Below are 12,470 nucleotides of genomic sequence, written 5' to 3' on the forward strand. Positions count from 1 at the left end.
ATTCTTTATTGATTCTCTTATTGATTTCTTTTTTGAAATTTAATTTTTTATTTTTTTTTCTAAATTATTATTATTATTTTTAAAAAGGAGAATTAACAGGTAGATTACTAGGGGTGGGAATTGATAAGATTTTATCAATTCTTCTAACAATTCCTGAGTATTGTTTTGAGTGGGGGAAAAGTAGTTTTACAATCTTCTGCACCAAAAGGAACAATTACATTTTTTTCCAAACATGAAACTTGAATTATAATTTTTCCCTTAAAAAAGAACAGTCAAATGTGTATTTGCCTTCATTGGATGCCCCCTGGAATTTACACTTTTTCAAATTTTTTGCTGTTGACAACCTAACATTCTCTGGGAGGCGGAGCCTGGAGAAGAATGAGGAGTGACGTAGCAGGAGGAACGCGTTCTCTTGGGCCGTTTTCCATTTCTGAGAGCGCCAGTGTGTACTCGCCTATGTCATGAGTAACCACCGCAGGGCGTCCTCGGAAGTGCGGAAATGCAAATTTACCAGGACGCATCAGCGTTAAAGGAGAATTGGAACACGAGTACTTGATGACATGGTGGCTTTTATGGCTGGATGATGGACCCTGAAGCTGAGGAGGAGGAGGAGGAGGAGGAGGAGGAGGAGGAGGAGGAGGAGGAGGAGGAGGAGGAGGAGGAGGAGGAGGAGGAGGAGGAGGAGGAGGAGGAGGAGGAACCTGTTGTCTCTCTGGTTCAGTAGGAAGGTGATTTGTACATTATGTTTGATATGATGATCTAAACCTTAGAACAATATTGTAAAATAGTACCTTTTCTGTCACATACATGTTGTGTATATTACAGTGTACTATACTGTGTATAGTACAATGTACAGTACTGTATAAAGTACAGTGTATAGTTCTGTGTATAGGACAGTGTTACTATTACTTCTACCTCCTATAAGCCTTTATTTTACTCTTCATCTGCTTGGAGTTCAGGAACAATAAAAGCAGCTGATCAGAAATGTTCTACTAATACAAACTAGTATTTTACTCTTTTACTGAAGATCCCTGATGTTTATTAAATAATTAACCAGCTTTTCACATACCTGCTGCTTGTTGTCATCCTTCTGGTCATGTCATAAATATGTACTCTATTATATTTGTCTAATATACATCCTACAGTTAAGTACTCCAATCATTAGCTCTAATCATTTCTCTTTAGAATAAATACACACATGGCTTATACTGTCGAGCAAAGAAAGATATCAAGCAGAAGATAAAGAAAACGAATTCTTCCTCCTGCTGGTCATCAGGTATTCTGCTGTACTGCTGGTTGATGGTGTCACCTTCTAATTCTTCCTCCTGCTGGTCATCAGGTATTCTGCTGTACTGCTGGTTGATGGTGTCACCTTCTAATTCTTCCTCCTGCTGGGGCTGTTGATGGTGTCACCTTCTAATTCTTCCTCCTGCTGTACTGCTGGTTGATGGTGTCACCTTCTAATTCTTCCTCCTGCAGAGCCACAACACATCTGTTTCCTAAACAGAAAACGTTTCCTCTCTAGTTATTTGTCAAACCAAAGGAGGTTTATTGAAAGTTGAATTGTTCATTTTGTCATTCTAAACCTCATATATTACAGACTAATTTTTTAACCACAGGTAGATGCAGGGAAGATTCTACCTTGCTGACATGTTTCAGCTTCATCTGTAGTCTTCCTCAGAGAATCATCTGGCCGGTCACCTGATAAAGACCGTCACGTCATCACAACCAGATGACCCTCTGAGGAAGACTAATATAGTAAAATATAGAACTGAACATTTCTCTGTTTAATTTGATAAACAATGTAATGTTGCTTTAAAGAAGAAATTGTCTCGGGTGAATTTCAACAATTATGAGGTCTATGAGGAGAACATAAAACAAAAAGACTGACACACTTATTAACACATGTATGAATAAAATATATATATGTAATAATTCAAGTATTCAAAAACAATCCTCACTCCCATCCTCATGTGGAGGAGTTCCTCTTCTCCACTGGACCAGGCTTCAGGTTCCTCAGTCGTCCTGGATTCAAATACTGCAATACTGGTGTTAGTTTGAATCCACAGCATCCTCCAGTAGAACCAGTAGAACCAGTAGAACCTCCAGTAGATCTTCCAGGAGAACCTCCAGTAGATCCTCCAGTAGAACCTCCAGTAGATCCTCCAGTAGAACCTCCAGTAGAACCTCCAGTAGAACCAGTAGAACCAGTAGATCCTCCAGTTGAACCAGTAGAAGACATTTGTACGACTGAGAGAGAACACTATGGCCAGTAGAACCTTCACCTCTCAGTCAAGTTAAATAGTTTTAATCAGGATCTTTCCCCTCAGCAGCAAATATAAATGTACATGAACACTGTTAGATTTACACTAGAACATTTAGATCTCATGAAAACCTCAGAACAAATGTTCTAGTCAGCGTGATCTTGAAATATCAACCTCATAACAACATTTTAAACAACGATATTCTGGCCTAAAACCCTCTTAAAACTGCACTCTGTTAAACAATGATGATAAAAGTTCAGATGTTTCATTCACCGCTGTGTTTCCTCCTCCGGGATCTCCGGGATGTGCACAATGTGTACAATGTGTACAATGTGTACAATGGGCAGAGTGTGCAGAGTGTGCAGAGTGTGGGCCTGGAGGCCAACAAGGACTGGTCCACAGTCCAGAGACGGGCGGTGGAGAGGAGGTGGATCCATCCATTGAAAACAATAGAAGCGACAGGTCTGGAGAACATGCTCCGTGCAGTGGAGAGGAGGACCTCCTGCTTCCTGGGCCTCGTTCTCAGCTGGCTGACGGCACCTCCCTCTGCAGATCACAGTCATCCTCTGTGGAACCAGGTACCTACAAGTCTGTGCATGTTTGTTTTGATCAATTCCTAACATTGTAAATAGCTTGTTGTTTTTTACACGTTTTAACATATTGCACCTTTTCAAGAGAGTAACTCACAAATAAAATAATACACGAGGGCTTCCTGATTCCCAGCAATGATACTCCTTCTGTTGTCATTGATTTAATTTTCTTATTTATAATTTATTTATGATTTAATCCTCCTCAGCAGAATTAGTAAACCCACAGTTTGATGACTGTTTTAAGTGCTAACATAGATCATTTTAAAATGTAAACGTTGGTTTGAGAATTGGCTTTATTTTGTATTAAGCACTGATGCTTCCTGATGGCCGTTACTTACCCAGGGACATCTGATGACTCTTATTATCAGCACTTTATTTGCTTTGGGATTATTTAAATATTCCTGTTCCCCCATCCTTCACTCTCTACCCTGTAGGGATGCCTTGCAGAGGTATGAGCTCACACGTGGCCCAGCGGCTTGTGCAAAGCTCCTCCAGCCTCCTGAGGCTGGATGAAGTCCCAGCAGGGACTGAGCAGCAGAGCCGCCGGGGTCCCGGGGCCCCGGCGGCTCTGCTGGGTCCTCTCCGCAGCGGCCCGGCCCGGCCCGGCCAAGTTCACTCATTTTAAAACCTTCTTCACAACCTTTTTGGGTATTTCAAAACCTTTGACCACAAAAGTGGAGAATAAATGTTGATGTTTGTTAATCCAGCCTGGTTCCTGACATACTATCTGTCTGCCCCTCGGCCCGCCTCTTTGTCTAATATTGACTCAGCAGTTTCTCTCCCCGAAGGAAAACCAACAAACTGGAAGCATTTCTTTCAAAATAAAACTTTGTTTTGTATTTCAGCACTTTGTGTGTAAAAGCCTCTCAATAATGTGGAGTGTCGGTCCATGTCTCCTCAGCCTCGTCTCGGTCACCACAAGGTGCTGATGTCCTGAGAACCACCTGCGTTCCACGCTCGCTGTTCCACCTTGGTTCCTTCCAATCCTCTTATTTAACACCAGTCTGTCCAGAGCTCAGTTCAAACAATCACGATTCAACAGCTGAATATTGACCCTGGTCCAGGATTAATCCATCCTGTGCTCAGGACTCAATCAGACACATCCGTGACTTTAAATGAGAAGATGTGTTTGCTTCCTGCTCCGCCTGCTGCTCCACCTCCTGCTCCACCTCCTGCTCCGTCCTCTAATATTTACTCTGGCTGCTCACCTCACAGGGAACAGCTGCTCAACTTCCACATGACATTACCTTCACACGAGGGATTTAAAAGTCACTCTGACATTCAGGTAAGAAGAAATTCTTCATGAAAATGCAGATGTGTTTCTTTTTGTTGCTTCGTCTTGTTTATTTCCTATTTTACCTCAAAACTGAACCTACAGTACGAGGCTCACCTCGTCCTCTCTAAAGGCTCCAATATGTTTACTCTTCTCAGGAGGACAAGACTCAGGAACTCACTCCATTTGTTTTCCACAGTGCAGAGGAGAGTGTAGGAGAGGAGAGGAGAGGGGGGGGGGGAGGAGAGGAGAGGAGAGGAGAGGGGGGGATGGGAGGAGAGTGTAGGAGAGGAGAGGAGAGTAGAGTGTAGGAGAGGAGAGTAGAGTGTAGGAGAGGAGAGTAGAGGAGAGTAGAGTAGAGTAAGGAGAGGAGAGTGTAGGAGAGTAGAGGAGAGTAGAGTAGAGTAGAGTAAGGAGAGGAGAGTGTAGGAGAGTAGAGTGTAGGAGAGGAGAGTAGAGGAGAGGAGAGTAGAGTAGAGTAAGGAGAGGAGAGTGTAGGAGAGGAGAGTGTAGGAGAGTAGACTAGAGTAGAGGAGAGGATAGGAGAGTGTAGGAGAGGAGAGTAGAGTGTAGGAGAGGAGAGTAGACTAGAGTAGAGGAGAGTGTAGGAGAGGAGAGTAGAGTAAGGAGAGGAGAGTGTAGGAGAGGAGAGGAAAGTGTAGGAGAGGAGAGTAGAGGAGAGTGTAGGAGAGGAGAGTGTAGGAGAGGAGAGTGTAGGAGAGGAGAGTGTAGGAGAGGAGAGTAGACTAGAGTAGAGGAGAGTGTAGGAGAGGAGAGGAAAGTGTAGGAGAGGAGAGTAGAGGAGAGTGTAGGAGAGGAGAGTAGAGCGTAGGAGAGGAGAGTAGACTAGAGTAGAGGAGAGTAGAGTGTAGGAGAGTGTAGGAGAGGAGAGGAGAGCACCAGCATTATGACAGGCAGCTTTCACACCTCTTCACTCCCTACAGCCAGAACAAGAAGAATAGCAGCAGTTTTTCTCAGGAACAAGAAAAAGTCCTAATTTGAATGCTAAATTCTGGTGTTTTGGTCTCTCAGTGTATCAGCTTTATACTTCACGACAATTTGGCAGCAAATTCCACAACAATGACGTTATTACACTGTGAGGGAAACTTTATTAAAATGTATTTAAAATGCAGATGAGCTCATCAGCTGTCAATTTAAGTTTATCAGCCTGAGGTTGTTGTCCAGACTGGACTGCCTCTCCCTCTGGTTCTGCTCACCACCGTCCTCCCAGGACAAAGAGGGGAAGACCTTTCTGGAAAATACGCTGACTCAACCTTTCCAACAAACAAGCCATTAGTCCAACTCCTGCTTCTCCTGCTTCTCCAGTGTGTCCTGGTTCTCCTGCTTCTCCTGCTTCTCCAGTGTGTCCTGGTTCTCCTGCTTCTCCTGCTTCTCCAGTGTGTCCTGGTTCTCCTGCTTCTCCAGTGTGTCCTGGTTCTCCTGCTTCTCCTGGTTCTCCAGTGTGTCCTGGTTCTCCTGCTTCTCTTGGTTCTCCAGTGTGTCCTGGTTCTCCAGTGTGTCCTGCTTCTCCTGCTTCTGCAGTGTGTCCTGGTTCTCCTGGTTCTCCAGTGTGTCCTGGTTCTCCTGGTTCTCCAGTGTGTCCTGGTTCTCCTGGTCTCTGCTCCTCACTACATTTCTGGTAAAGCCTGAATCAAAACCTCCAAAATACTGTAGTTCTTGACAGAACAAGTACAGATTCATGTCTGACCTCAGCTAGAACTATAGGAGAAGCTTTATGGAGGAATGGAGGTGTAGGGTGGAGGAATGGTGGAGGAATGGAGGTGTAGGGTGGAGGAATGGAGGTGTAGGATGGAGGAATGGTGGAGGAATGGTGGAGGAATGGAGGTGTAGGATGGAGGAATGGTGGAGGAATGGAGGAGTAGGGTGGAGGAATGGAGGTGTAGGATGGAGGAATGGTGGAGGAATGGAGGTGTAGGGTGGAGGAATGGTGGAGGAATGGAGGTGTAGGATGGAGGAATGGTGGAGGAATGGAGGTGTAGGATGGAGGTGTAGGGTGGAGGAATGGTGGAGGAATGGAGGTGTAGGGTGTAGGATGGAGGAATGGTGGAGGAATGGAGGAGGAATGGAGGTGTAGGGTGGAGGAATGGTGGAGGAATGGAGGTGTAGGGTGGAGGAATGGAGGTGTAGGATGGAGGAATGGTGGAGGAATGGAGGTGTAGGGTGGAGGAATGGTGGAGGAATGGAGGTATAGGGTGGAGGAATGGTGGAGGAATGGAGGTGTAGGGTGGAGGATTGGAGGTGTAGGATGGAGGAATGGTGGAGGAGGAATGGAGGTGTAGGGTGGAGGAATGGTGGAGGAATGGAGGAGGAATGGAGGTGTAGGATGGAGGAATGGTGGAGGAATGGAGGAGGAATGGAGGTGTAGGGTGGAGGAATGGTGGAGGAATGGAGGTGTAGGGTGGAGGAATGGAGGTGTAGGATGGAGGAATGGTGGAGGAATGGAGGAGGAATGGAGGTGTAGGGTGGAGGAATGGAGGTGTAGGATGGAGGAATGGTGGAGGAATGGAGGAGGAATGGAGGTGTAGGATGGAGGAATGGTGGAGGAATGGAGGTGTAGAGTGGAGGAATGGAGGTGTAGGATGGAGGAATGGAGGAGGGATGGAGGTGTAGGATGGAGGAATGGAGGTGTAGGATGGAGGAGGAATGGAGGTGTAGAGTGGAGGAATGGAGGTGTAGGATGGAGGAATGGTGGAGGAATGGAGGAGGAATGGAGGTGTAGGGTGGAGGAATGGAGGTGTAGGATGGAGGAATGGAGGTGTAGGATGGAGGAATGGAGGTGTAGAGTGGAGGAATGGAGGTGTAGGGTGGAGGAATGGAGGTGTAGAGTGGAGGAATGGAGGTGTAGGGTGGAGGAATGGAGGAGGAATGGAGGTGTAGGATGGAGGAATGGTGGAGGAATGGAGGAGGAATGGAGGTGTAGGATGGAGGAATGGTGGAGGAATGGAGGAGGAATGGAGGTGTAGGGTGGAGGAATGGAGGAGGAATGGAGGTGTAGGATGGAGGAATGGTGGAGGAATGGAGGAGGAATGGAGGTGTAGGGTGGAGGAATGGAGGAGGAATGGAGGTGTAGGATGGAGGAATGGTGGAGGAATGGAGGTGTAGGGTGGAGGAATGGAGGAGGAATGGAGGTATAGGGTGGAGGAATGGAGGAGGAATGGAGGTGTAGGGTGGAGGAATGGAGGAGGAATGGAGGTGTAGGATGGAGGAATGGTGGAGGAATGGAGGTGTAGGGTGGAGGAATGGAGGAGGAATGGAGGTGTACCTTGCTGTTTCCAATGGTAAACACATAAAAACATTAACACATAAACACGTAAACACACAAACAGACACGCAAATGCACAGACACACAAACACATAAACACACAAACACACACACAAACACACATGTAAACACACAGACACAGAAACACGTAAACACACAAACACACGTAAACACACAGACACAGAAACACGTAAACACAGAAACACGTAAACACACACGTAAACACACAGACACAAACACACAAACACGTAAACACACAAACACGTAAACACACACGTAAACACACAGACACAAACACACAAACACGTAAACACACAAACACGTAAACACACACGTAAACACACAGACACAAACACACAAACACGTAAACACACAAACACGTAAACACACACGTAAACACACAGACACAAACACACAAACACGTAAACACACACGTAAACACACAGACACAAACACACAAACACGTAAACACACACGTAAACACACAGACACAAACACACAAACACGTAAACACACAAACACGCTGATCCTCAGTAAAAGTTCTTATTCAGTTTCAAGACAATTGAAAAGAGCGTTTAATGCTCAGAAATCTCAGTTCATATACTTTCTACTTTGGGTGTTTTGAAGTTGCTCATTGTTGCTCCAAAAAGTTTTGCTTCATTATCAACAAGTACTGCGCTGGAGGAAATAGTACTGTGGCTCATCGCGAAGCTGCTGCCCCCTGCAGGCAGATCTTGGCGTTGAATCACTCAGTGGCTCGGCTGGCTGGAGGAACTATCATCAGCAGTGAAGAGGCCAGCTAACACTTTGGTCCAATCAGAACCAGAGCATTTGACCTGATCACACTCCAGGGTTGTGGAAAGAAACTGTTCTGCCTCAACCAAGATATCGATCATGAGATTGATGGGATCAGATCTGACTGGAGTCCCAGTGGCTGTAAACTGATTCATTTCACCCGCATTGGGCCGGTGATCATTTCCATCCCAGACGCTGCAGAGGTTCAGGTGCTCCGGCTGAAAAGCTCCACCCTACCAGGAGCATCACTGCGTCTCAGCCAGCGTCACACAGTCTCATATGTATTACACAAGTAGCAGGTATGGAAACTGAAAGCCATTTGAGTAGAAGAAAATGTATGAAACAAAGCACCTTGAGCACAGATTGTAAGCCAGATGTTTGAACTGAATCACGATCAGGATCAGGATCAGGATCAGGATCAGGATCAGGATCAGGATCAGGAGCCGCTCTGATCAGAAGGTTCTTCATCTGACTGAGGAGGGAAAGATGGTAAAGACAAACACACAAGTCCACACTGACTGACTCAAACCATTCAAATCTTTCAAACCAGATCATCAGAATGTTTACAGGCCAAACCTCTCTGAAAACAGTCTCGCTCTGCTCAATCAAAATGGAAAGAGGTGTGTGTGATAATGGATGTTTCTCTGTTCTGTCGTCATTACAAAGCTCACACACCTCAGACAAGACAAGGAACAGCCATTCTATCAAGAATGATCTAAGAATTATATTTATCTACAATGAAAACAAGTAAAACACAGATTCTAACTGCCTATATACAACTTGGTGTGTGTGTGTGTGTGTGTGTGTGTGTGTGTGTGTGTGTGTGTGTGTGTGTGTGTGTGTGTGTGTGTGTGTGTGTGTGTGTGTGTGTGTGTGTGTGTGTGTGTGTGTGTGTGTGTGTGTGTGTGTGTGTGTGTGTGTGTGTGAGAGAGAGAGAGACCTGGGATGGAACTACAAAAAAAGATGGCAGATCAGAAGAAACTCCATTCAAAATGGAGGTTACCAGAGCTCAGGAAGACTGTCCTCGGTCTCCACCAGGTGTTGGAGAACAATCAGCTCCATTCAGAATGGAGGTTACAGAGAGCAGGAAGACTGTCCTCGGTCTCCACCAGGTGTTGGAGAACAATCAGCTCCATTCAGAATGGAGGTTACAGAGAGCAGGAAGGCTGTCCTCGGTCTCCACCAGGTGTTGGAGAACAATCAGCTCCATTCAGAATGGAGGTTACAGAGAGCAGGAAGACTGTCCTCGGTCTCCACCAGGTGTTGGAGAACAATCAGCTCCATTCAGAATGGAGGTTACAGAGAGCAGGAAGACTGTCCTCGGTCTCCACCAGGTGTTGGAGAACAATCAGCTCCATTCAGAATGGAGGTTACAGAGAGCAGGAAGGCTGTCCTCGGTCTCCACCAGGTGTTGGAGAACAATCAGCTCCATTCAGAATGGAGGTTACCAGAGCTCAGGAAGACTGTCCTCGGTCTCCACCAGGTGTTGGAGAACAATCAGCTCCATTCAGAATGGAGGTTACAGAGAGCAGGAAGACTGTCCTCGGTCTCCACCAGGTGTTGGAGAACAATCATCTGGGACAGCGGCTGATGAAATGTTCTTTGCTGTCACAGAAGAGGCAGTGGACTTTGAAGGGTTTCTTGCCAACATATGACGTGGATTTGTTAGAGGTTGACTCAGCAGGCTCTGATCCATGGTACACAGCTAGACCCTGACCTTTGCCCTTGTGGAGGATTTTCTCTTTCCCGCAGTTAGCTGGTTTCTCCAGCTGGTAGCGCTGTACTAGTCTGTTTGACAAACGCTGCTGTTGGGCTTTGCCGTGAAGCCAAGCATTCAAGTCTTGTAAGTTGTAGAGGTTAAGGCTTGTGGTGTGGAGCTTTCCCTGTACCTGGAGGGATTCGATGAACCCATCTCTGTGATATTTGGGCAGCTTACTGAGGAGGCGGTCAACATGTGAGCAGCAGTTGAGTTCCATCCCACAAGGTCCCTCCAGGGAGCGCAGCATGCTGACGAGGAGATGGACTCAGAGCGAAGCTCTGGAAGGTGCGTGCATCTCCAGGTTTCACATCAGGTGTTGTGAGGATTGCTGCTATTTCACTCTGTGCTAGTTGATGTGGCTGACCGTACTGGAGCTGTAGTGCATGCATGGCTGCTGTGTAGGAGAATGCATCATGTCGACATGACTGACCTATCGTCTGCGCCTCAGGGAGTACAAGATGTTCGAGTAACCGTATTTGTATTTCTCAGACCGTTCCAGATGGGGTTCAAGCAGGTTGTCCAATGCTAACTTCAGGTTAGCAAATTCCCTTTCACTATCCGTAGTGAAATCTGGGATCTTGGGTTTGGGCACACCACATGTGGAGTGTGGTTGTGGACCACAATTGTGTGAGACTGTGGTGTGGTTTGTTGGGAAGTGTGCCTGAGGTGCTGCAGAGGTGTTACTCATGGAACTACTGATGGTGGCATGGGTACATACTGAGGTAGACCATGGGTTGCACAGACTTAGGGGAGGATAGTTTGTTGTTGATGTTTGTGGTGTCTGATATGAAGCTGAAGGCGGGGCTGTGGTGGTTCATGGCTGCTGTACCCGAGGCTGGTACCTGTATGGAACGTCATCCTCACAGCGATACGCCTCAGTCCTCTGGGGCTGGAGGGGACTCTTTGATGGAAAATCTTGAACTTGTTTGCATTGTGTTTTATGTTCAAAGGTTTTTCACCTTTCTCGTCACGAAAGAATAAAATAAGAACGAGTGGAATCCTACGTTTGGCCAAGTCCTTCCTGGTTCAAGAGTGGGAAGCCATTCTGTTAAAGAAACTTGACAGACCTTAAGAGCGGCCTCTGGGCGGAGGTTGGTGTCATCATCCCAGAGGAGATAATCCAATAGGGGGAGTCTGGGTGCAGCTCTTTCACTTGTCCTGGTAGGCGTGTGGTCCCTCAGTTCCGTTTGTCCCTCCCTTGATCAAATCACATTTGTTGTTTGTCTTTCAGTGTGAGACTCCATGTTACACTCCTGCTTCTCAGCTGAAGGGGGGTGGCTCAGAGAATGAACCCTGGTAGGAGCGTGGAGTGGAGACTGTCTCTGTGCTTGAGTGGGCGTGGTAACTCTAGCCTTGTGGGTCTCCTCGTCTCCTCTTCTTCCTGCAGGAATGATGCGATGTGCTCTAGCAGCTCTTGATGACGACCTTGTCGACGTTCGTATTGACGCAGCTTGTGAGTGACTTCAGCTATTTCTGCCTTTTCCTCCTTCTTGCTCCTCCGGAGGGATTCAACCCGTCCTTTCAGTGATGTGGAGCTCCGTGGGTCACCTGAGTGACGGGAGGCGCCGGTTGCACCAGGATGAGAAGCTGCACATGTCTCCTACAAACAGTGGGAGACACGTACACATTCCTTTCACATCAATATGAACACAATTGACATTGTCAGTGACTGCTTCACCACTGTCAACATGTTAGCCTCAGAGCATGCATTGGAGGAAGGAAGTGCCGGCTTGGCCTTAAACAATAAAAGCGCCCACTTCAGAATAAACGCCGGAAGCCACAATACACTACAACCTGGAGAATTCTTAACACCTATGATACATCTAATATTTCATTTCCAAAATGTTGACACACGTTTGAATAACTGTACATCATTCATGCTTTAAAGCGCAGTCTTCCTTTTGTTTGAAAGGTTAGACTTGCTCTTGTGGTCTCCGATCCTTCATGCCGAGTTTTGACGCGCTCATTAGATTTAACACAGTCCAATGAAAAGCAGACAAGACTCATTTCCTTTATTGTTTCCGAATAATTTCCAAAACAAATCAAGTTTCTTAGCGCCATGGACAGTAATTGGCAGACAGAGGTAGTGATCAGATGATTCTCTCAATGCAGTTCAGAGTGTACAACTGTATGGCTGCGTACCTGACTGGAGACGCACACTAAACTCCATCACCACTTAGAGAGCACAGCTGCTGCAGTCACCTGCGTACGGGGGTGGACCACAGATCAATCAATCAAAACAAATAAATCATCATCCATCAAAACTAAATATAGGAATTAAAGATAACAAAAAACATTTAATATTCAAGTATTTGGCTCCAACAATACTTTTCATTCAAGAATAAAATATTCTTTCCTGTGAAAATGATGATTTTGATATAAGTATTGACAATCATGCTTGTCCCATCAGCAGTTTAATTCAGTGTGACTGTGACATTCTAAAGTGTTGGACTGAGCTATAGGAGGCCTGCAGAGAACACATAAGATCTAATGTTCTATTAGATAC

The 12,470-nt window shown here is 46.1% G+C and overlaps 1 protein-coding gene across 1 annotated transcript in view; it reads left to right on the top strand.

The window, feature by feature from the left end:
- The first annotated feature begins 4,034 nt into the window (after positions 1 to 4,034).
- ccdc125 (coiled-coil domain containing 125) overlaps positions 4,035 to 12,470 on the top strand; it is a 52,124-nt gene continuing 43,688 nt past the window's right edge. The window contains exon 1 of the mRNA XM_080468343.1: positions 4,035 to 4,139. Coding sequence (XP_080324469.1) covers positions 4,092 to 4,139 — 48 coding nt within the window. The 5' untranslated portion in view covers positions 4,035 to 4,091. The remainder of the gene's footprint in view (positions 4,140 to 12,470) is intronic.

This window comes from Lipophrys pholis (assembly GCF_963383615.2).
Source record: "Lipophrys pholis genome assembly, chromosome: 7".
NCBI classification, from domain to species: domain Eukaryota; kingdom Metazoa; phylum Chordata; class Actinopteri; order Blenniiformes; family Blenniidae; genus Lipophrys; species Lipophrys pholis.